We start from the raw sequence: 21267 nt of genomic DNA, 5'->3' as shown, positions 1-21267 counted from the left end.
GGATGTATTGGTTCAAAGTTACATTTGTGTTTTTTAATTGCAATGTGAACGTGCATCCAAGAAATGTGACTTTTGACATGTAAGGTTGTAAATTCTTCCTTTAATCAGCTTGTTTCGAGCATATCCAGATATTCAAACCTGCATAATCAACATCACACTTTAAAAACATAATTCATAAAGATTCATACAATGACTCTTAAATTAATAAAAAAAGGACTTTGTGGAGCTTTCGCCCTGTGTCGTCACTTCATGCTGCTGAGGAACTTTCCGTGCTCTTCTCCTCGAGGCAGAAGGAGCTCGCCGCCGATCTTTGGTCCGTTTTTCTCCTGCAGAGCGTCGAAAGCAAAAAAAAAAATCTGTTCTGTTCCTGTTTTCACAGCAGTGACGTTTTCAAGAATGTTTGTATAAAAAAAAAAGAAGAGAGATTTTACCTTTAGCATCCCGTCACGCTCCCATTTAAACAGACCACAGTTACTGAAAGGGAAGAGGATGTGTTTAAAGGAAACGTTCACGGGGGTGAAAAGATAAAACGTGTCGGGAGGTGAGACTCACCTGCAGTGTTTGTTGGGCAGTCTGTCCAAGGCGATGGCTCTCTGACCACAGGGACACTTAAAGAAACGCTTCAGAGCGTCGTGCCAGTGCAGATCATGCTTCTGCTCCACGCAACGATCCGCCGGCTTGAAGTAGGTGTAACCACACTGCAGGAAAGAGAGCACGGGAAAGAACAATCTTAATCTTTCTACTTTCTATTTATCCCCGAGGGCCAATTAGCGCACCAAGCGGTCGACCACATGAGCAGCGAGCCGCATACACCCTGACACAGCAGGGGGAGCAATTTGAGGTTAGGACACATTGAACATGTTGCTCACAGGAGCTGGGGATTGAACCCTCGACCTTCCGGTTTGAGATGCGACAACTCTACCCACTGAGCCACAGCCGCCCACGTCACTCTTCCTGCTTCTAACGGAGAAAAGCCGCTCGATGTTTTTACACCTTCATACCTTCTTACAGGAGACAGCCCGACACTTCATCTCCCTGACGCCCTTCATCTTCTCCTCCATCTGCTCCTTCTTCACCAGAGGGTCGAAGTAGCGCTCCTGCAGCTGATACTCCGCCTGAGAGGAGGGGGGGGGGGGGGATGTAATGAGTCATCCTTCAATCACACACACTTTACAATGGGTTCGATATAGCAGAAAGCAAAGAGGGAGGATTCTTCTTAAAAATATTTGTGAAAGATGAAGAACAAAATCTATCCAGAACTAAACGTCATACCGCCTGCAGTACGGCCCCGTGGCGAGATTTGGCGTTGAGGATCTTCTGAAACTCATCCGACTGCATGTAGTTGAGTTGTTCTCGCTTTTTCTTCTGAGCTGGTTCTTCCTCTCCTTGACTTGATTCGCCTGCACAGTGAGTAGAAGGACGGGACATAAGAAGTGCATGTAATCAGGCGCTCAGACGGCATGTCTCTCTTCTCGTCAACGTACCCTTCGGTGACGTGAGATTCTTCTCCACTCGGGCGTTGATCTCGCCCTCTTTACTCCTTTTCCTCTTCACCGCATTTGGATCTTCTTTCCCCAGCCCCGCCCCTTTGGCTTTCAGCCTTTTTAGAGCAGCCAGCTTGGCGGCTGATAGGCTGAGAGCGCTAGAGGCTCGCGACTGGGGCGGACTGTTCTCGAAGAAGACGATGTCATCCCCCTCTGAAAAGCCCCGGCCGAGCGTGGGCGTGTGTGGTGCGGCGGGGCTCCGGGTGGCCTCAGACGCTGCTTTGGGGGACAGCAGGCTCCCTCGATCATGTGAAGGTGAGGATGAGGATTCGGGTCTTGGTCCTGCCGAGCTCTGCAGTACTCTGTTTTGGATCTCCTCGGCCCGGCGCCGGCGGCTCTCCTGAAGCTCTCGCTGCCTCTGTTTCTGCTGCTTCAGCAGGTCTGAGGCGGAGATGGACTGAACCGCGGCGCCACTCGCATCTTTAGGGACTGAGGAGGGAACAACGGGGTTTTCTTTTACTTCCTCCTTCTTAATTATTTCTCTATTATGTGCAAAATACTGACAGACTTATATGTCTGTCTGTGTCTCATTGGTGCACTCGGCACACGACAAACCGTCATCGCACTCTCCTCCAATCGTAAGCCAGCTGTCAGTCTGACACATTAACATAACGGTGAATTTAAACATGTAGCACTTTACAGTATTACCTTCAGAATCATAAAAGTGTAAATCAGCTGTATCCGACATGTTCCCCTCATCAATATCACATGCAATTAAAATGCTGACTGTAGTTCAATTAAGTTGTAGTCCCATGTACACAGGCATGCATGCATTTCTCCACGGTCTTCGAACGCCACACGTGACCGCCATGTGACAGCGCTTCAAAACAGCCCAAAATGTAAACAAGGTCTGCAGGAAAACTGCAGTGGCACCTTTTTTTTTTGGGAACAATGATTACAGTCGAACGCCACCTGCTGGCACGGAGAGTTATTTCCTCTCAGGCAGGCATGGAACAAAAATCGTGTTTTTTTTTTTTTAAATCTTTGCGGTTTGTTCAAGTGTAAAGACAAAACCCTGCACAACCGGTCTTTCTCGCCGCCTGCTTGCTGTGTCAGGCTCTTCACTGTTAAGGCTGTTTTACATCCACCGTACAGACTTGAGATCAACACTTGGACTTCAGTTATTAATGACTGGTGAAGATGTACTGTATCCAATGAGGGATGAGCATGGGAGGGCACATACAACCAATCAGTTGGAGTCACTTTCTAAAGCTTGTACCTGATTGGCCGCCCTGCGTCAGGTGCCTCTTCAGCTGCAGTGCTCCGGGTGTCGGCATCGACAGAAGGCTCTTAAACTCATTGGAACAACCGGAGACTTCACCGGACTGCACAGCTGGAAAAAGAACCAAAAAAAATTCAAATCAATTTCAAATCCAAAAAGAGGATTTTAAAAAATAATATTACATTTCAAGGGCAATTCATGCAAGTTTGGTCTTTTAATGTTATTATTGTAGAGATAAGACAGTGAACAGAGTCAGACATGCAGGCGCACCCAAACCTAGGCTGCCCACCCAGAGGACCAACCACTGGGCCACAGGCACCCCTGTTTCCCTTTTACACTTTAGACCTGAGGATCATGTTGCCCCACTTCTTTGCTGTAGTACATTTAAACGTTGTGTAAACCACAGTAAGACATGTAGCAGGGGCCGTTAAAAAAACCTTCATGGACTCTGAGTGTCACTTTCTACGTTTCGCATTCAGACTCGTGTCATCAGTCCTTACCCAGCTTCTTGATGTGCTGAGCCGAACCCTTCACAAACATCTTGTCCAGCGTCTTCTGGGCCGGTTTGTTCGGTTTGGACGCCGTTCTGCAACACACAGACCCGTTACTGACACCGCTCGGATCCTGCCCACACACACACACACACACACACACACACACACACACAGCTCCTGGCTCTGTACCCTGCAATCAGTGTGTGCAAATTGATTTCAAAAACGCTCTGTTAAAGTGTAAATAGAATTTCCAAGCTTATCCAAAATGGAGAGGAGAAAGGTCGTGACCTTTGTGTGATCTTTTGTCTGCTCTGGGAGTTTTTGTCTCCACGTGACTCACATTGATGCAGCGCAGGCGGCCGACGACACTCCGCCGTAGTAGAAGCCGTCCTGACACAGCCGCTCTCTCAGGCCGCCGCTGCCGGCCTTCCCCTTCACTTTGTTGGGCGCTTTTCCAGAAAAAGACGACTGCAGGTCGGCCCGCTTGGCGCTCATCTTCTTGTACTGGGCCTTGACGTGATACTGGCAGTACTGGCACTCATACTGGGAACCATCAAGCACACAGAGACAAGTGTGAGACACAAGAGAACACGAGGGTGTGTGCTCGTTTAGGAAAGAGTTTAAACTAAACACACACACACACACACACACACACACACACACACACACACACACACACACACACACACACACACACACACACACACACACACACACACACACACACACACACACACACACACACACACACACACACACACACACACACACACACACACACACACACACACACACACACACACACACACACACACACACACAGAGAGAGCAGAAGTCAAACCCACCAAGTTGACGATCTGAGAGCAGGGGTCTCCGTTCTTCTTCATGGCCTTACAGGTCCCGTAGTCCTGAGCTTCACCCAGCAGCAGAACCTTCTGCGGGTGATCCACAGTCAGGCTCACCTACACGCAGTCAACACAAACAGGAAAACCTCTGGAAACATGACTTGACTTTAAAAAAAAAAAAAAAAATCTGTTTGTGATATGTAAACTGAATGCATCCTTAAGAACCCCAAAAAATCTAAGTGAAAACAATCACTGTTAGAAAACTTCTCATTTTGCAGGTTAGAGCGTTTCCCAGGACTCATCACGTCAATCAAAATCGACGATCCCATCCGCCGCTCGAAGCTTCCTGGGATATGTAGGCACGCCGAAGGAGCTAGCAGCGCCACGTTTTGAACATCTTTTCTCCCTTCGTAAACATCAAAATTAACCGCGCAATTAAAAACCTGAATTCAACAGCAGAGGTCAGCGGCTTTCAGCCAGGATGCTGGACGTCGCTCCTGGGGAAAGAGGAGACGTTTGACTAAAGTCTGGAGCTGCACAGACAAAGGTGGGTCGCACCCTCACCGGTGGGTTTGCAGCCAGGAGCAGCCAACAAAAAGTGGGCGGGACATATGCTTGTTTTATTATTGGTTTGTAATTTCTGGTGTAATAAATCTCTGACCCCGCCCTCTTCACACCGAACGTCCGAAGATGTTCAAAAACTTAAAGGCAGGGTTGGTCATTTTTGAAAACGAGCATGATTTTAAAAAGGAGCATTCCCTCTGTGCTCCCTCTAAAGCCACGCCCCTCAATTACATGCACTCACGCCATTGGTCCAGCAGCAGGTTTCAGCTCGTGCATGCACGGGGTAGAGAGCGAGCAGGGAGACAGGGAGGCTGTGATTGGTTCTTAAACTTCGTATCGAGCGCAGACATTGGTCGAAGTTTTTACACGTTTACAGCTGCTACAGATGTTTCTTTTTCAGAGCACATGAATGATTCATTTCATTTCTGTCAGGACCAAAAAATAAAAAACTCAACCAAAATCTGGAGGAAATTAACGACCCTGCCTTTAAATGACTACAATAACAGTCACGTGCTACAATGCTAACAGTACATTTAAGCTAATCAGGGGAAAAGGTTCTCCAGCTCTGCGAGTTGAATTTAAACTGTTTTACTCCTCTGAGATTAGAGACTCCGAGCTAAAAGTGCCCTCTGCGGGTGGTAACTGTGTGTGTGTGTGTGTGTGTGTGTGTGTGTGTGTGTGTGTGTGTGTGTGTGTGTGTGTGTGTGTTGTGCAGTTAGACAGAGCTTTGGCTTTCCCCGCCACATTCCTCTTTTAATGTCTCAGCCAGTTGGGTTGCTGGTGTCAGCATGGCATGGCAAACTATTTTAAACCAGCAGACACCACCAGACTGTTCTACTTTAACTGATGAATTCACATCCAAACCCGCCAGCCAAATTACAACATAAAAAAATAAATTAAAAAAAACCTCGGGGTTAGCATGACACGCAACTCTGTCCCAACCTCATCTGACCCCACAGCTTCAAATCAACACCTCGCTGTTTATTACAGAGGGACCGTCAGCTCACCCCGTCGTATCCTTCTTTCTGCTTCATGGGGTTGGGGTTGAGGAGGCCGAGGACGGTGCCTGGCTCCGTCTTCCAGTGCTCTTTGTGGACTTCGCCGAACAGGAGCAGAGACACAAACACGTCCAGGTTGTGCAGATCGTTCAGTTTCCAGATGCTGAAGGTTTTCCCCTGCAGGGAGGAAGCGCTCGGTTAAAGACCAGAGAGAGAGCGCGCAGGAGCGGCTTTAGTAGAATATGATTTTAATATTATTAATCAAGTCAACATATTAAACCTCATCACTCTCATCCAACCAATCAAGATTTTAAGCCGCCAGCTGGAGAATAATCTTACACAGACTGTGCTGACAGAAGCCGTGACTACTGTTAACACATTAGAAACAAGGAGCGGGTGCCACATGGACTCACAGGGAACCATCATGTCACTTCCTCGTATAAGTGACATGACGGTGCAGAGAAAAGAGCTGTGTGTGTGTGTGTGTGTGTGTGTGTGTGTGTGTGTGCAGGTATGTGGAGCTCCTGCTGTTTCTCGACACGTCGCGCTTCCACGACGCCGTGACATCATGTGAATTCACTAAATCATTGTGAATGCACGAAGAGGAAAGCGTGGCAGAGCTTCGACACTGTGCCGTTGCTGACTCGCGCTTTGAAAAGAAGCGAAAGCAAAGCGTTTTGCGGGGAGGTCAATAACTCCAAAGCGATGACATCACAGATTATGGAAAGAGGAAGTAATGGAAAACTTAAATTAATTTTTCAGCTCGGCAGCTCGATTGACGACGGCTTCATGCACGACGGCGTCAGCGTGCCAGAGCTCATCCATGTCGAGCACCGAGCGGTTTGTTGTCTCTGAAAGAATCTAACTGTAGTTTGTTTGTAAATGTGTGCCGGGTGGACTGTGGATAGATGAAGTTTTCTCAGGCTTTCATTCGGAGGCTCGGGCGTACGCTTACACTGCTGCTGCTTTGCGGCGTGACCTTGTTGACCAGCACTGCAAACGTCACCCAGTCACTGTCCTCCAGCTTCTCTCGAGTCAGACGCTCGGGCACCTGTGACAGGCGGATCAGGCGACGGTCAGCCATCTTACGGTCCATGTCGCAGGAGGACACCCGGGGTTTTCTGAAGCGCCAAAAAGAGAACCCAAAGTCAGACAGGAAGAGTCATAAGCACGCTTTCAACTGATTTTTTCATTTTGAATTCAGAGCTTTCACCTGAGCCGCAGGCCAGAGTATTTCTCCACTGCTACATCTTTAGGAAGAGGAGGAAGAGAGGAATGCGGAGGCTGTCCTGATGAAGCGGACGGAGCAGCTCTGCTCTGGGAGGCTGCAGGTGAACGCAGAGCCTTGGTGACCTGGCTGGTGCTCTCTACAGGCTGGAAGGAGCTGCCCATCCTGATCTCCACCAGCGGCCCTCTTTCTTCTGGTGGGACACAGGACAAGATAACACACTCATACATTGAGAATTGTTTTTTGTTTTTTTTAAATAGTTCTCTCCATGTTGTTAGAGCGCCGGAGTGTAAGTCCGACCTGGTGACGTGCTGGCTTTGGCGGTGTGAGCCACCCTGGGTTTGCGTTTGAAGGAGTCAGCGTTACTCAGCTGATGGAGAAAGTCGGAGGACTCGTGGAGCTTCGGTCCTCCTTCTCTTCCTGGAGGGGATGAAGATGCTGCTGCTGCGGTCACAACGAAGACAAGGGGAAAAAAAGATCAATCAACCGACCACTGCAATCATGTGCTGTGTCTTTATCAACCGTTTAATACGTCTGTTCTGGCAGCTTCCTCCAAGCTGCCTCAAAAACACTTTTTTTTTTTGTTCTGGTTTCTTTATCTTCACCTTTGTTTATGTTACATGTTCAGAATAAATAAATCAAACTGATTACAAATAGGAAAAGAGAGTTTGGATGATTGTTTTTGGTTCCAAATGACCAAAACCAGAAGAGTACCTATAAATAAAACAATCAGACAGAAAATAAATAATAATTACAAACGGTAGAAAGTATAATTCAGAAATAAATAAAATACTGATTATGATGATTCATTATCAATTGTTTAATTCCATCCTGCAAAGAAACTAAATTTACCTGCTTGTGTATTTTTCTTTTGTGTGGAAGTTGCAGGTTTGGCCTGAGCCATCTTGGAGGTTTTTAAATTGGGGGCGGCTGGTTTAGGACTCGGAGAACTCCTCTGTTTAGTGACTGGACTGACGGATGAAGCCTTCTGGCTGGCTTCAAGCTGCTGCTGCAACCGCTGCATCTGCTCCTGCATGCGCCTCAGCTCGTCTAAGAAAGGAAGAAATAAACTCCAGAGGTCAACACATGCCCAGCACGTCTGGCTCGAATGAGGTCAATAAAACCTCATCACAAACCTTGTATGTCCTCCTTCGACCTGTCCAGGCTCTCACACTTTCCCCCTTCACTCTCTCTTTCTTTAGCGTCTTCATTTTCAACGTCGTCGACGTCTCCAAAGAGCTCGGACACCGAGTCACCTCCGCCCGCATCGCTCCTTTCCTCTTCGCCCTCTTTGTACTCTTCCCCTTCGCTGTTGTCGTCATCAAACAGAGCGTCCAAGTCGTCTTCCTGCTCCGGGTCTTCTTTAACACCTTCGCTCTCAGCCAGCAGCGCTGTCAAGACGTCCAGGTCATCCTCACCTGGAGAGAGTAAGATTGTGTACGATTACATATTTGCAAAGTTAAATTTAAAAAGTACGTGTTTATTTTGAAAAGGCAAGGCAAGTTTATTTATATAGCACTGTTCAGACACAAGGCAATTCACAGTGCTTTACAGACATAAAAACAGAAAAACATTAAAACAGAGTTTAAGGAAAGAATGCAAAAACACAATAAAAAACACAATACTTACTGTCCATTTCTGAGATGTTCCCTTTGCAGCTGATTTCAGATCCCCTGGTGACCGACAAGGAGTGAGAGGATGATATTATTTTGTGGAAAGAATCATTTGGCAGCTTTTTCCGCTGACTGATAGAAACACATGTCCGAACAACCTTTGTTGAAATTATAAAAAAAAAAACTAAATGATTATAATAACACAGACTTGGTAGATGTATTTCTTCAACCCTATTTCTTGTTCTTATTTCTCGATCTTGTATTTACATTCATTATTTCATTCATATTTTTATCATTATATTTTTTTGTGTGTTAGAACGACTGTAACCTCTGAATCCCGTCTGGGGAATAATAAAGTAGTTCATTTATCATGATAAATGGATTCAAAGGTGTCAAGGTTCACATCAGTACTCTGAAAAATTAATCTTTATAATATGGTGGGCGAGATTTAGAAATTGATGACTGGGCCAAGAATGCTCCATCGTCTTTTAAATCAGAGGTGTGGAAATATTTTAGCTTCAAGGCAAACAATAAAAAGAGGAGAGAAAATAACAGACGAGACAAAAACTGTGCAGATATCACAAGAAAACGAGGAACTACACAAATAACACGACCAACATGATGCAGGGTATAATCTACAGCACGATGAGAAGATCCAATCACCTCCACTTATTGAGGAAAAACAAACACTAAAAGACCAAACCAGACAAAACAGGTTAGCAGCCCCTAAAAGAATCTCCTTCACTCATCATTTAGCAACAGTCTCATTTTGTAAAATAAATCGTGAGATAATTCGTATCGTGAATCGTCTGATTCTGATACACAATGTGGATTCACTGTCATATAAAAAAAATCAAAAAGTCAAAATGCTATATCGTCTTTACACTGAAAATTGCACGTCTATTTAAATTTAGAAATGTAAAATAAAGTGACGTGTTCAGGAAGTCGACCAGGTCCATTTAAAATAAATATTCAACATTTTTCATGAACTGAAAACTTTAATGTCAACAGCTGTGAAAACGAATACGACTTCTTCATAAACGTTTTTATGGATTACGCTGATTATTTGTACTTTTTGTCATTTTCTTATTATTTACTCAGGTGAATGAGACTTACCTCAGTGCTGTGTCCCTGAATTCAACTTCGGTGTATTTTACAGCTTCCTCCGACTTTTAATTATATTGCTTCTTTTACTTTACTCATAAAGTCCCCTGTCGATGTATAATATAAAGGCTTTACTGTGTAAAAATGAAATATTAATCTTTTCTTGCAGCGTTTTAAAGAAGCTCTCAGAGCGAGGGAGAAAATCCAATCTGGCGCTAAACGAAGGACCCCGCAGTGTTGTCAAAGTATCTGTAGGTGTTCGACGAGCTGCCTGAATAAAAACAAAAAGGGGCCTCACTCCAGTCATCTATGCTCTAGTCCCGTTTCCACCAAGCGGTCCCGCACACAGTTCGATATGTATCAGTACAGTTTGGTATGGTTCGGTTCGGTAAAGCCTGATCCTGTTTACGTTTCCACAATCCGTATTGTGCCAAATAGCATTAGAATGGCTTCTCGACCAACATTTATGAATTGTAATCATTCAAATTAAAAATTAATGTGAAATAAAATTATAGAAGTAACAATATGATCTTAATTATTTTATTGATTTTTGTCCACGGTGAACCCAGTAGCCTGTATAGTATTTTGTACAGTTTATTATGTCTTAGTCATATTTGCAAATTATTTACTTTTTCCACTATCTCGTGTTTATATTGCTCTTCTCTTTTTTTACTTCAACTGCTTTTGTTGAGCTGACAAAAATCCAATATGCTGTAGGTTACCTGTGCAAATGGCAATAAACATATGGTATGATTTAACCTTGCATTAATCAATATGCAAATTGAGTTTTTGGAGTACAGTGACTTTCCATGAGTTTGCACATTTCTGAGGCCATTGCTTTGTCAACATTGGTAGATTATTGTTAAATGCTCTGAACAAAAGCAACTGAATAATTTATACGAATGACACCCTTTAACACAATTTCAAACTATAATTCAATAAAGGTTTCAAATTAGTGTCACTGAGCGTGTGCATATTTCTGGACAGGATGGGAGAGTATGTGTAATTCTGGATCAGTTTAATTTTTGAATACTACCACCAGGTGTCACTAAAGTCAGATATAAGCATGTAAGAGTACTTCATTCATAGCCTTCCAGTGAGGCCTTTCAACTGGGCCTGAAACATGAGGATGTTCTGGTATAATTATGATAAATAGTACATTGACTATGAGACAAAGATCGTAATGTGTTTTATTTTCATTCACAGAATTACAACATGGACTTACAATGCATCAATCATCTCCAAACTACAGAATCAGCCAGGCCTTTAAGCCCCATGCAAAAACAAAGGCAGAGGCTTACAGTGACAAGTTAATATATAATTTGTTCTAATTTCCACAAATCATCTGCAGAGTGAAAATAAAATTTCTGTTCATATTAAAGTGCCTACATGGTGCATGCCCCACCCATCAACAAAAGCAACCCAATAAGTATTGAACATACACTGAACCTAAGAGAAGAAAAAACAAGGAATTAATAAGGAACCCTTTCATATATTATTAAAAGCCTCCAGCTACTAAATACATGGTACACAAACAGAACTTGTAAAGACTGAACTTAACTTACGTGTGCATGATAGGAAGACAGCGTCAAACTGAAATCTTATTAAAGTTTTGGTGTAGTTTCTGTTTGAGATCCCTGACTTGTTTTTCCTTGGAAGAATTTCATCTTCAGCTTTTTTTGTTACAGCTAAAATCAAATATGTGCAGGACGACATGGGCCACAACCTGAAGAAAGGATATAACATGTAGTCTAATACACTTTCTATTCCACAGTGATGCTTATACACACTCTGTATATCTTTCAAATGCTACAAATAAATATCTAAAAGTCAGTGTTCCCATCCCTGGGGGAACTTCACCTCATGGAGCAGAGGACTGTTGTCTCAGGATGTGAGCAGAGGTACAGGTACAAGCAAAGGAAGACTCAGATTATGGTGCAAATCTAGCTGCTGTTAATTTAGATGTTTGTCATAATGGACGTTTAGTTTATACAGTCCATAATGTGGATTTGCAGGGAGTCCAGGTCTGGCAGGATTTCATTGCACTTGGGGCAGGCGTGCTCTGGAATATTCCCCTGATGCTGCCAGTCGGTACCTGAGAGTCAGAGACAAAGATCACAATCTCGACAAGTCGGACTGATATTCGTATAAGGCTAAACTATGACGTCAATCCCTGCAAGACTGTTGTGCATGAACATCCACAAGGTTAAAAACTGGTTGAAGGATTAGATTGTTATTTCAGATTATGCTTTTAAAATAGTAAGGCGAGTTAGACGTAAAGATTGAAACCACTCTTATGTATGCTCAACAATCGGAACACGAGTTCTGCCTGCCGTCAGTTAGCTTAGCTTAGCATAAAGACATGAGACAGAGAAGGAACGTTAGCTTTCTGAAATCAAAATGCAAACAGAAACTACATTATAACTGGATGGAAAACAGGAATAAATGTGTTTTGTTTTTTGCAGATAGTAATAATCGGAAATATTCTTCAACCAGCCCTGACGAAGAGATCATTTCAGTGAGGTGCTTTACTTATTTCTGCTGCGCTAAGCGATCACTCTACTCCTCTAACTACACGAGAAAACACTAAAGCTTATTCCCCAAAAAGCAGAGATTCTTTCTAAAGTTTAAATTTAGAGAGAGGAAGTTTGTCTGCAAGACTACGCTCAGGACGTACAACAAATAAAACTGTTTTCAAACTGCCTTCTATATTAGTAATCTGTACTGATTGTGCCAAAATCCAGGAAGCAGTATGTGAACCAATGTGAGATTCGAGTATGCCAAAAATATCTGGATGTCTTGCTGATACAGGAAAAATTCACAGTATGCATCAGACCAGTTTTCTCATGTACTGTTTCCCAAAATGTAAATCGTACAATCAGCTGTTCACTTCCACATTCCAAGACTGGAAACCAGTTTAGCCTGGAATACTGCAAAATGATCAGCGACTAGCTGACATACTGGATACTACGTTTGAAGTTCATACTGCATAATATGTTCAACAGTAGAATGTAGTAAGGCGTGTCAAAAACAGCCTGAGAGTTACCTCTTCCGACCAGACTCGCCCCAGCGCCATGTGCATTTCCTCCCCCATGTCTCAGCTGCATCTCGTTCAGTGATCGCCTGCAGGCAACCAGAAGAAATACTGTTACAGGAAAGAAAACCAGAGCTGGGACTCCACTGATCAAGGGTTCACGACAGTGAGAAGTTGTGCCAACATTTCATCTTCACAGTCAATCCTGCCAAATGTTTCCAGTTTATTTCCATGGATCGTATAAAAGCTAAACAGGAAGTCTCCCCCCCGTTCTGGTCCGACGTGAACTGAACTAGAATTTTAAATGAGACTTTGAATCTTTACCGGCCCAGTGAGTCCATCTCCTCCTGCAGATGGGCGTTCTGCTTCTTTACATACTCCAGCTGAGCAGCCAGACGCTCCCTCTCTTCATGGAGTTTCTCCCTCGCTGCTCGCTCTGCATAGAAGTCTGAGGAGTAGACCTCTGCCTGCATACAGGGCACAAGAGAAGAAGAATGAGAATAAACAAAGCCATGGGTCCGAAGTAGTTCATAATAATAACTATAGAATTTATTGTCCTTGTTAAATCAAAACTTCAAAGTCCTACGTAATAAATACACACGATCACAAAAACAAAGATCCAGATGTGAGGGTGACTCCATCTGACCTGAGCCTGGAAGACGGATATGGTCTCCAGATCTTTCTCCTTCTGGAAGATCTCCTGCTTCATCTCATCGATGTGGGTCTGTTTAGAAGCCAGGGCCTTTTCTGCAGCAGTCAGCCGCTCCTGCAGCTGCTCCACCACCTCCTTCTGCACCAGCTGAGACTGCAGGGACCAGAGGAGGCAAACAATCAAACACGCCTGCCTCTCACTTCTTATCCATTCGAACTTCACAGCTGTATCGGCTCCAGTGGAAATAAATCAGGATTTGATTTTGGTCATCACAGAAAGTATGATCGTACCTCTCTTTTCTTCTTGTCCTCTTTGAGCTCGTTGTAGTCTTCAAACAGTTTGGTGTAGGCGTCCTTCAGCTGAGCCAGGTTGTTCCTGTATTGGAAGATGGAAGTGGCTTCTGTTTACTCAGGGAGCATGGCTGAATACAAGCTATTTGCTTAAGAGTGATAGATACCTCAGAGTTTCCAAAGTCGACAACGTGCTTTTCTGCACGTACTCACTGCTGCATTTTAACTTGTTCTTTTCATATTCAAAAAGCAATTTAAAAATAATGGACTGTTGTCAAAATTTCTGTTGGTATTGAACACTTTTATTATCAGGATATTCCTAAAACTTACAAGATGATTAAGCCCCCGTCTCTTAAATCAACTGCCTCCCCCCGTCAGAGAAATCAACTCATAAAATTCATTCTAATCAAAACTCACCTTTTTCCCCGGCCTCTGAAACAAGTTTAAACCGGCCCCATACTTTTAGTCTACGTTATATGTATATGTGTAGATATTCTGTATATATAAGTTTTCTATTGCTGCTTTCCTCTTGTTATGTAAATGTCTTTCCCTTTTGGTTTTTTCTTTGTTTTGCTTTTGAAGCACTGCCCGTAAAGCTCTTTTTTAAAAATGTGCTATACAAATGAGCCTGACTTGACCAATTGAAATAAACACAATGACGGTCCTGATGTGCTGTCTCTGACCTCTCCTCCCCGGCCTTCCTCTGCTCCATCTGGTTCTCGGCCTGCATGCTGTCCAGCTGCAGCTTTAGCCGGTTGTTCTCCGACTGAATCGCCTGTTTCTCAACCAGCTGGGCCTTCAGAGTGGCCACGTCCTGCTCCACCTCCCGACATCTACAGGCACGTAGAAAACAGAACACACATGGTCAGATGAAGCATCACAGCAGAAACATTTTGTGCTAGCAGTGCGATCAAGGGTTTTGCCTGACCTGTCCTGCAGGTTCTTCTTCATGCCTTCTGCTTCATCCAGCTTGCTCTGGGCCTGCTGCAGCTCTTTGAACAGTGCCATCATCTGAGACTTCAGATTCTCCACCTCAGACGCAGCCTGAAACATGTCAATTACGACACAGACGTTACCATGAGGAAATGGAAACACAACGCCCCTGCTAGTTTAGATTCCTTCACAGTTTAGTAGAAAGCCTGTACCTCTTTCCCAGAATCCTCCTTGGTCTCTGAGGTCTCTGTTTGGGTGGTTTTTGTTGAGTCCTCTACATTTCTCTTCTGCTCCATTAGCTGGCTTATTCTGTTGGAAAATTTGTTTCAGAAAATGTTCATAACATACTTGAGCAACACTTTATGAGGTAGGGTAAGTTAAAACCGAGGTGACAGAATCATAGAGCCAAAAAACAAAACAAATAAATAATGAGAAACCCATTCCCTTTTTCACACATGCATTAAAATGTGTGTAAACTTTTTTTTAAATTTTACATCCAGAGATGCCCTCCCCCTGTCTTTTGGGGCTTCAGATTGCTGCACCATCCTAACCTTGCAGCAGAGGTGTGCAACTCAGCCTGCAGCCTCTCAGCTCGCTGCGTCTCGTTTCTCAGTGACTGGAGGAGCTGGCTGACAGTCTGCTCCTCGCTGTCCATCCGGGAGGCCGTCATGCTCAGGTCTGGACGTCTGCTGAGCTCTGAACCATACACATCATTTACACCATCCACACCTCCATCCTATGAGGACAAAACGCACAAAAATTACACAAGAGTTTGTCTGAATAGCTTCAATAGACACACAAAGAATGAATACCAGATATCATGTAGGACTTAACAGCTTTCACTTCCATTCTCCTAAAATTAAAAGCTTTTTTTTAAAATCTGTTACAAGACGTTTCATTATCGTTGTCTGTCACTGTCAACCATTTCCTGAATTCGTTATCCTGAAGATAGATTTCCTCGAACTTGCACTCCCTAAGTTCTTCTCCGATACACTACCAGTGTTCAGTGAATTACCAAAGTCACAAAAAAAATAAAATAAAAGCAGGATCTACATTGGAAGACCTGTTACAAGTAAAGCGAATACTTTTTAAGACATTTTAATGATGGAACTGTAAGAATCCTGAGTACGGTATACGTTTTATATACTATTAAAGGAAGAATGCGACTTTTTCATCAAGTAGGTTTCGCCCCCTTGAGCACTGACATGAAACCAAAACAAACTGCTGTTTGGCCACAGCTGCAACACACCTCCAACCCCTCCCCACTCGCAGTCACATGAAGGAGTTGTGAATAAGAACGCACCATAATTAGGCACCATTAGGCACATGTGGTGGAATAAATTGTCCTCTGTTCGAGCTGCAACTGCCCGGGTCCTGAATTGTTGTTAGCAGGCTAATGTTAGCACACTTTGGTTAGCTCGTAGCTTCACATTGCACACAAATTGACAAATCTTTTCTCTCGTCCTGGACTGAAACAGCTTTATACGCAGGGCCGTGTCGTTCCGCGTGCAAACATGATGTCAGCACGAACAGAACAGCCAGCGATGCTCTCCCCAACTCATCGGAGTCAGTCACAACTCAGACAGACGTTTACACAGGAGAATCTTGATTTCTGTTCTATTTATGTGTTAAATGTTCTTTAATCAAACTGAGTTTCTGTGCAGTAGTTGTTTTTTTTTTCTTTTCAATAAGGCATGGTATGTGTGATGCTTCTTACCGTGACCGTGATGACCTCGATGAAGGAATCGTCGTGCGAGTCCTGTTCGGCCTTCAGCTGCAGCTCAGAGTTCATGGCCACCAGGTCGTTCTTCTCTGCCTGCAGGCGAGCAACCTGGGCACGCAGCGCATCCAGCTCAGCGCTCTGATTGGACGACCCTGCCTAGAGATGACAACACATGTCAGTATTAGAGTATCACTGTGTTATGTGTTAACACTTTCCTTATCTGAAAAATAACAAATACAAGAAAAACGTGCTGCGTCCTCACCTCTAAGCCTCCGCCTGTCGACCCCTCCTCCGCCAGCCTCTTGCTTAGTTTCTGGTTTTGGAGCGTCAGCGCCTCCATGCGGCCTCGAGCCTCTTCCAGCCGGTTCTCCAGGAAGCCCCGCTCCTCCCTCTGCTTTTCTCGCCACGCAGACAGACCCTCGAATCTCTCCTTCATCGTCAGGTTGGTCTGACGCAGAGCCTCTAAGGGAGAAAATTGAATAAGTGAACAATGCTCGAGCTAAGGACCTTTGAATCATGACCTTTTTACATGGCTATCAAGTCCTCCTTTAAGATCACAATATCTATTGAGCTTTAACCTCAGACACTCACACAGATCTGATAAGAGTATTATAGGAGAACTGGAACAATAATCAAAAGCTCAATTCATAAATATTGCATTCTGAAACTTCTCTACTCTCACCTTTCAGGTCTCGGTTCTCCTGGATGAGGATGTTCATCTGCTGCAGCGTTTCCTCCAGGGTGCCGAACTGTCCGGGAGAGCGAGAGATATCGCCGTTCATCATGGGACCTCCGGATGCCATGACGCTGACAGGAAGAAGAACAGGAAGAACAAAGTGAAAGTGAACAAATTACCAAATCTGCTCAGTCATACGAGATGTTGAAAAGAGAGATAGACCACAAATGAAACCACTCTTGGGCGTTTCGGTCTCTGTAAACGGATACAGCCCATTGCACACACCAAGGTGCAGCGCTTACTATATAACTTGATCAGGATGGATTTTATGAGACTAACATCGACTCAGATTTTACACTGATACAATAATCAGTGGAAAGATTGGGGGTTTGCACCCATTCAACCCTTTCTTTTAAAAACATGAACAAAATCATTCATTGCTGTTCCACATACTCAAGCAATCCCTGTGCAGATAAACAACAACTGCTTAGCTGTGATGCTCTTCTACATGTGACAATGCAGAGAGTCACGTAAAGAATGGAGAGAGATCTCACTCTGCAGGACAAAACGAAAGATTATACTTTTTTCAAAATAAATAAAAAACCACCCAAGCACTGTTTTCTGTAAGCAGACTATATATATATAGTTTGAATAAACATTTATTTACAACGACATCTTTAATCATTTAATCATGAGTGTCAATTAAAGGTGTCTAAAAGTCCTCGTGACGTAACAGACTGACTCACAGGAAGCACATAGAAACGTAATTATCTTATCAGTACGTCACATGATTATTACATTACATTCCGGTACGACAACAGTACTCAAAAACATACTGTGGTCTGCTCCTAATTTGACGACTTTCTTCATGACTGTCACGAAACAACACTTTACTGTTTTTAGTGGTATAAAATAAAATAAAATAAAAACAACAAGGTAAAAGCATGACTTACTGGAGGCGACTGTGTGATAAATTAAAGTCTAAAGCCACCAGGCACTGCTGTTAACAAACTTCAGCTCTGATACAAATGTGAAGGGTTATTTTTGATTACGCTATGGTTACATACATTTCAGTTTCACTTTCCTCAGGTGGGCCTGTCCAGGGTGCGACTCATGGTAAACACTGAAAAGTTACCACCAGTAACTCACAACAACACGGACATGGTTCAAGCCGAGTCAAAGTGCGTCACACTTTGTGTTTAACGAGTCATAATGTTTCAACTCACCTGCCGTCAAGTCCTGAAGCGAACAGAGTCAACGCCGCAGACACAAACACTGAGGACTAATGACTAAATGTGTCGATCAACCTTCTGCTGTTGTTTTGTTGCAGCGTCAAGTACTGTGCGTCAAATGTTGCACTTCCTGTTAGAAACTTCAAAATAAAATGCCACTCTGACACTTAGTCTGTTAACGACTCAATAATTTACCATTTCCATTAATTTCCTGGAAATCTATCACGCTGGGATTTACTTGACGTATAGCTCAGTAATGTATTGGTTGATTTTTTTTTTCTCCAACTTTCTTTTTTAATTTAGTTTAGAAACAAAGAAATTATCAGGTTTTACAAAAAGATAATACAGAGTTTTAGGTTTAAAAAACAAAACAAAAAAAACACAACAACAACAACAACAATGTAAGCTTAGCCGTTCAACCAGTTACAAAAGAAATTAAAAACATTGTGTATTTGAGGTAAAAAAAAAAAGGAAAAAAAAGCTAATTCTCACACAAAAGAATCATTCAGCAATTTTTTGAAGGACTGTTTTATGGAGTTAAAAAAAAACTAAATAAAAAAAAACATTGGCGTCAAAATCAGCTAAATTTGGGAGCCGGTAGCCTAGTGGTTACTTCACTCACCCCATGTACACAAACCAAAGTCCTAGAAGTGGGTGACCCAGGTTCAATGTGACATGTGGCTCCTTCCCATTATGTTATTCCCCACTCTCTCTCTCTCTCTCTCTCTCTGCACAATTTCTTTGTAATTAAAGGCCCTTTGTATCAGCCTCAACCATTTTCTTTTAATTTTTAAATAATTTGCCTGATTTCCTGTCTACACTAGTTACATTATCGGCATTTGGAAAACATCTCTGACTTGTGTGGCTTGAAAACGATGTTTTCGTTTCCTCAAAGTGACGTAGAGAGATTACCATGGCCCGCTGCTGCGCGCGCACCTAGCCTTTGTGTCGAAGAGTCCATCCGCATGTTTTACACATCAGAGGAAAAGGCAGAAGACGGATAAGGACGGGACTTCCCCAAAGGAGTCACCTTGTACTTCGTGAACTGGAAAGGAGCAGTGGCGTTTCTGTGTGTGAAAAATTGGTGGGGCACAACCCCTTTATGATAAGAAACAAGGAAATTGACATTACTCTCTGGACTGATGGACCTTTTTTTTTTTTTTTTAATTTTACCCATGTCAATTTATGGTTTAAATAAATACTATGCAGTGCATTTTCAAATCTTACATACATACACAAACACTCCTCATATACACACTCTTTCTCTGACACATCTCATCAGTTGTCTCGTCAGTCTGTACAGCATAAAGGATGTCTCGCCCATTTGTTTGACTATCTGTACACTTCATACATGCAGTGTAACAGTTTGTTTTGAATGATGCTGGATGTCCCTTTGAATATGGGCTGAGCATCATTCTGCCTCTGAAGCCTCCAATCAGCCGGTCCCTTCTGAATAATCAGCCAATCAAATATAAAAGAACGCATAACGTTTCAGTGGGGCTACGAGCTGCACAGTATGAAATGTAAACCATAAAAGAAATATAAATATAGCACAGTATAAAGTAAACTACAACGGAAATATAAAATATAAATGTTGCACAGTATGAAATGTAAACCATAAAATAAATATAAATATAGCACAGTATAAAGTAAGATACAACGGAAATATCAAATAGAAATGTTGCACAGTATGAAATGTAAACCACAAAAGAAAAACAAACAAACAGAAAAACTAACCAACCAAAACAAAATAACAAACTAACCAACCAAAACAAAATAGCAAACAAACTAACCAACCAAAACAAACTAACCAACCAAAACAAAATAGCAAACAAACTAACCAACCAAAACAAACTAACCAACCAAAACAAACAAGCAAACTAACCAACCAAAACAAATTAACCAACCAAAACAAACAAACAAACTAACCAACCAAAACAAAATAACAAACTAACCAACCAAAACAAAATAACAAACTAACTAACCAACCAAAACAAAATAACAAACTAACCAACCAAAACAAAATAACAAACTAACCAACCAAAACAAACAAACTAACCAACCAAAACAAAATAACAAACTAACTAACCAACCAAAACAAAATAACAAACTAACTAACCAACCAAAACAAACAAACTAAGGCACTACCGCTGCAGCAGGCCCAGAGCGAGTCTTTTCCTGCCAGTGAGGCCTGAGACCTGAGCCCCGAGCCCCCCTAGAGTGGAGGCCATGCTCACACTGTCGGGCACTGAGCAGGTTGGTGCAGGCCCACCACGAGGTGGCGTCATTAAACCTGCACCGGAGGGGTGGTGTACCTGCCTCCACCGGGGACCGGAGTCCTGGGTCACAGAGCACTTACACGCCTCTTTAGGAGAGGGTGAAGTGACTCTTCTGGCAGAAACCACCTCTACTTATAACCTCTGTTTGACCTGTTCTGTGACGTGTCAAAGAGAATGGAACACATTAAAGGACAGTAGCATCTTAGAACAGGCAGCTGACGTCATAGATATATATAGAACACTAGACGACTCACTCACGCTTTTCGCCGATCGGGAGCGACGTCGCAACGTGGCGGCCATCTTGGGTCAGACCGCTGACGTCAGAGATATATATAGAACACTAGACGACTCAATCGCGCTTTTCGCCGATATGGAGCGACGTCGCAACGTGGCGGCCATCTTGGGACAGGCAGCTGGCCCCGCTCAGTACATTGATGTTAATGGTGCATGTACTATTTAAATAACCATAACTTGATACATTTTCAACCGATTTTCAAACGGATTCATTTCTTATAAACGTCAGACACATAGCTGTAAATATCCCGTTTTGGTCAGGAAACACCAGTTCTTTAATATCCAAAACTTGACCGGTATGGCCAGAGATGTATATTTCTGCATCATTTTAACCATGATCTTTCATAAATATAAACAGATAGCTAAACCAATGGCTACAGACACATGGCATTTATTTTAAATCATAATTTCTAACATTTAATTGTCCCAGGTATGTCTCATTAGTAACCTCTAGTATAGAACAGAAACGATTCCTCGAATAATTCGATTACAAAAATTCATCGACTAATTTTTGCTGCCTCGAGGCCTCGTTTATTTATTTT

At 43.1% G+C, this 21267-nt stretch overlaps 2 protein-coding genes across 6 annotated transcripts; both read right to left on the bottom strand.

Moving 5' to 3' along the window:
• Positions 1 to 80: 80 nt before the first annotated feature.
• mcm10 (minichromosome maintenance 10 replication initiation factor) lies at positions 81 to 9890 on the bottom strand. 4 transcript variants are annotated; one of them, XM_079335577.1, is made up of 18 exons: positions 9625 to 9890; positions 8525 to 8568; positions 8032 to 8313; positions 7739 to 7945; positions 7196 to 7339; positions 6881 to 7088; positions 6623 to 6788; positions 5677 to 5844; positions 4106 to 4222; positions 3601 to 3803; positions 3267 to 3352; positions 2764 to 2877; positions 1485 to 1973; positions 1273 to 1400; positions 1002 to 1115; positions 553 to 698; positions 432 to 474; positions 81 to 326 (listed from the first exon to the last, which is right to left on the bottom strand). In XM_079335577.1, the coding sequence occupies exons 2-18, from the start codon at positions 8529 to 8531 to the stop codon at positions 243 to 245; spliced, it is 2706 nt and encodes a 901-aa protein (XP_079191703.1). In that variant the 5' UTR covers positions 8532 to 8568; positions 9625 to 9890; the 3' UTR covers positions 81 to 242. The 4 variants fall into 4 exon arrangements, with proteins under 4 accessions (XP_079191703.1, XP_079191704.1, XP_079191706.1 ...); XM_079335578.1 differs by having other exon boundaries at positions 7196 to 7336; XM_079335580.1 differs by having other exon boundaries at positions 7748 to 7945.
• Positions 9891 to 10784: 894 nt separating this feature from the next.
• optn (optineurin) lies at positions 10785 to 18954 on the bottom strand. Of its 2 annotated transcripts, none has more exons than XM_079335685.1 (13): positions 18775 to 18954; positions 16927 to 17051; positions 16507 to 16706; positions 16239 to 16400; positions 15073 to 15257; positions 14734 to 14830; positions 14517 to 14632; positions 14272 to 14421; positions 13589 to 13673; positions 13293 to 13451; positions 12971 to 13113; positions 12659 to 12735; positions 10785 to 11707 (listed from the first exon to the last, which is right to left on the bottom strand). In XM_079335685.1, exons 1-13 carry the CDS (start codon positions 18777 to 18779, stop codon positions 11595 to 11597), a joined length of 1617 nt encoding a protein of 538 aa, XP_079191811.1. In that variant the 5' UTR covers positions 18780 to 18954; the 3' UTR covers positions 10785 to 11594. The 2 variants fall into 2 exon arrangements, with proteins under 2 accessions (XP_079191811.1, XP_079191812.1); XM_079335686.1 differs by lacking the exon at positions 18775 to 18954 and adding an exon at positions 18147 to 18352.
• Between the last annotated feature and the right edge of the window lie 2313 nt (positions 18955 to 21267).

This window comes from Symphodus melops (genome assembly GCF_947650265.1).
Source record: "Symphodus melops genome assembly, chromosome: 22".
NCBI classification, from domain to species: Eukaryota; Metazoa; Chordata; class Actinopteri; order Labriformes; family Labridae; genus Symphodus; species Symphodus melops.
Note: the sequence above shows the minus strand (reverse complement) of the source record. Positions and strands in the feature narration are given on the sequence as shown.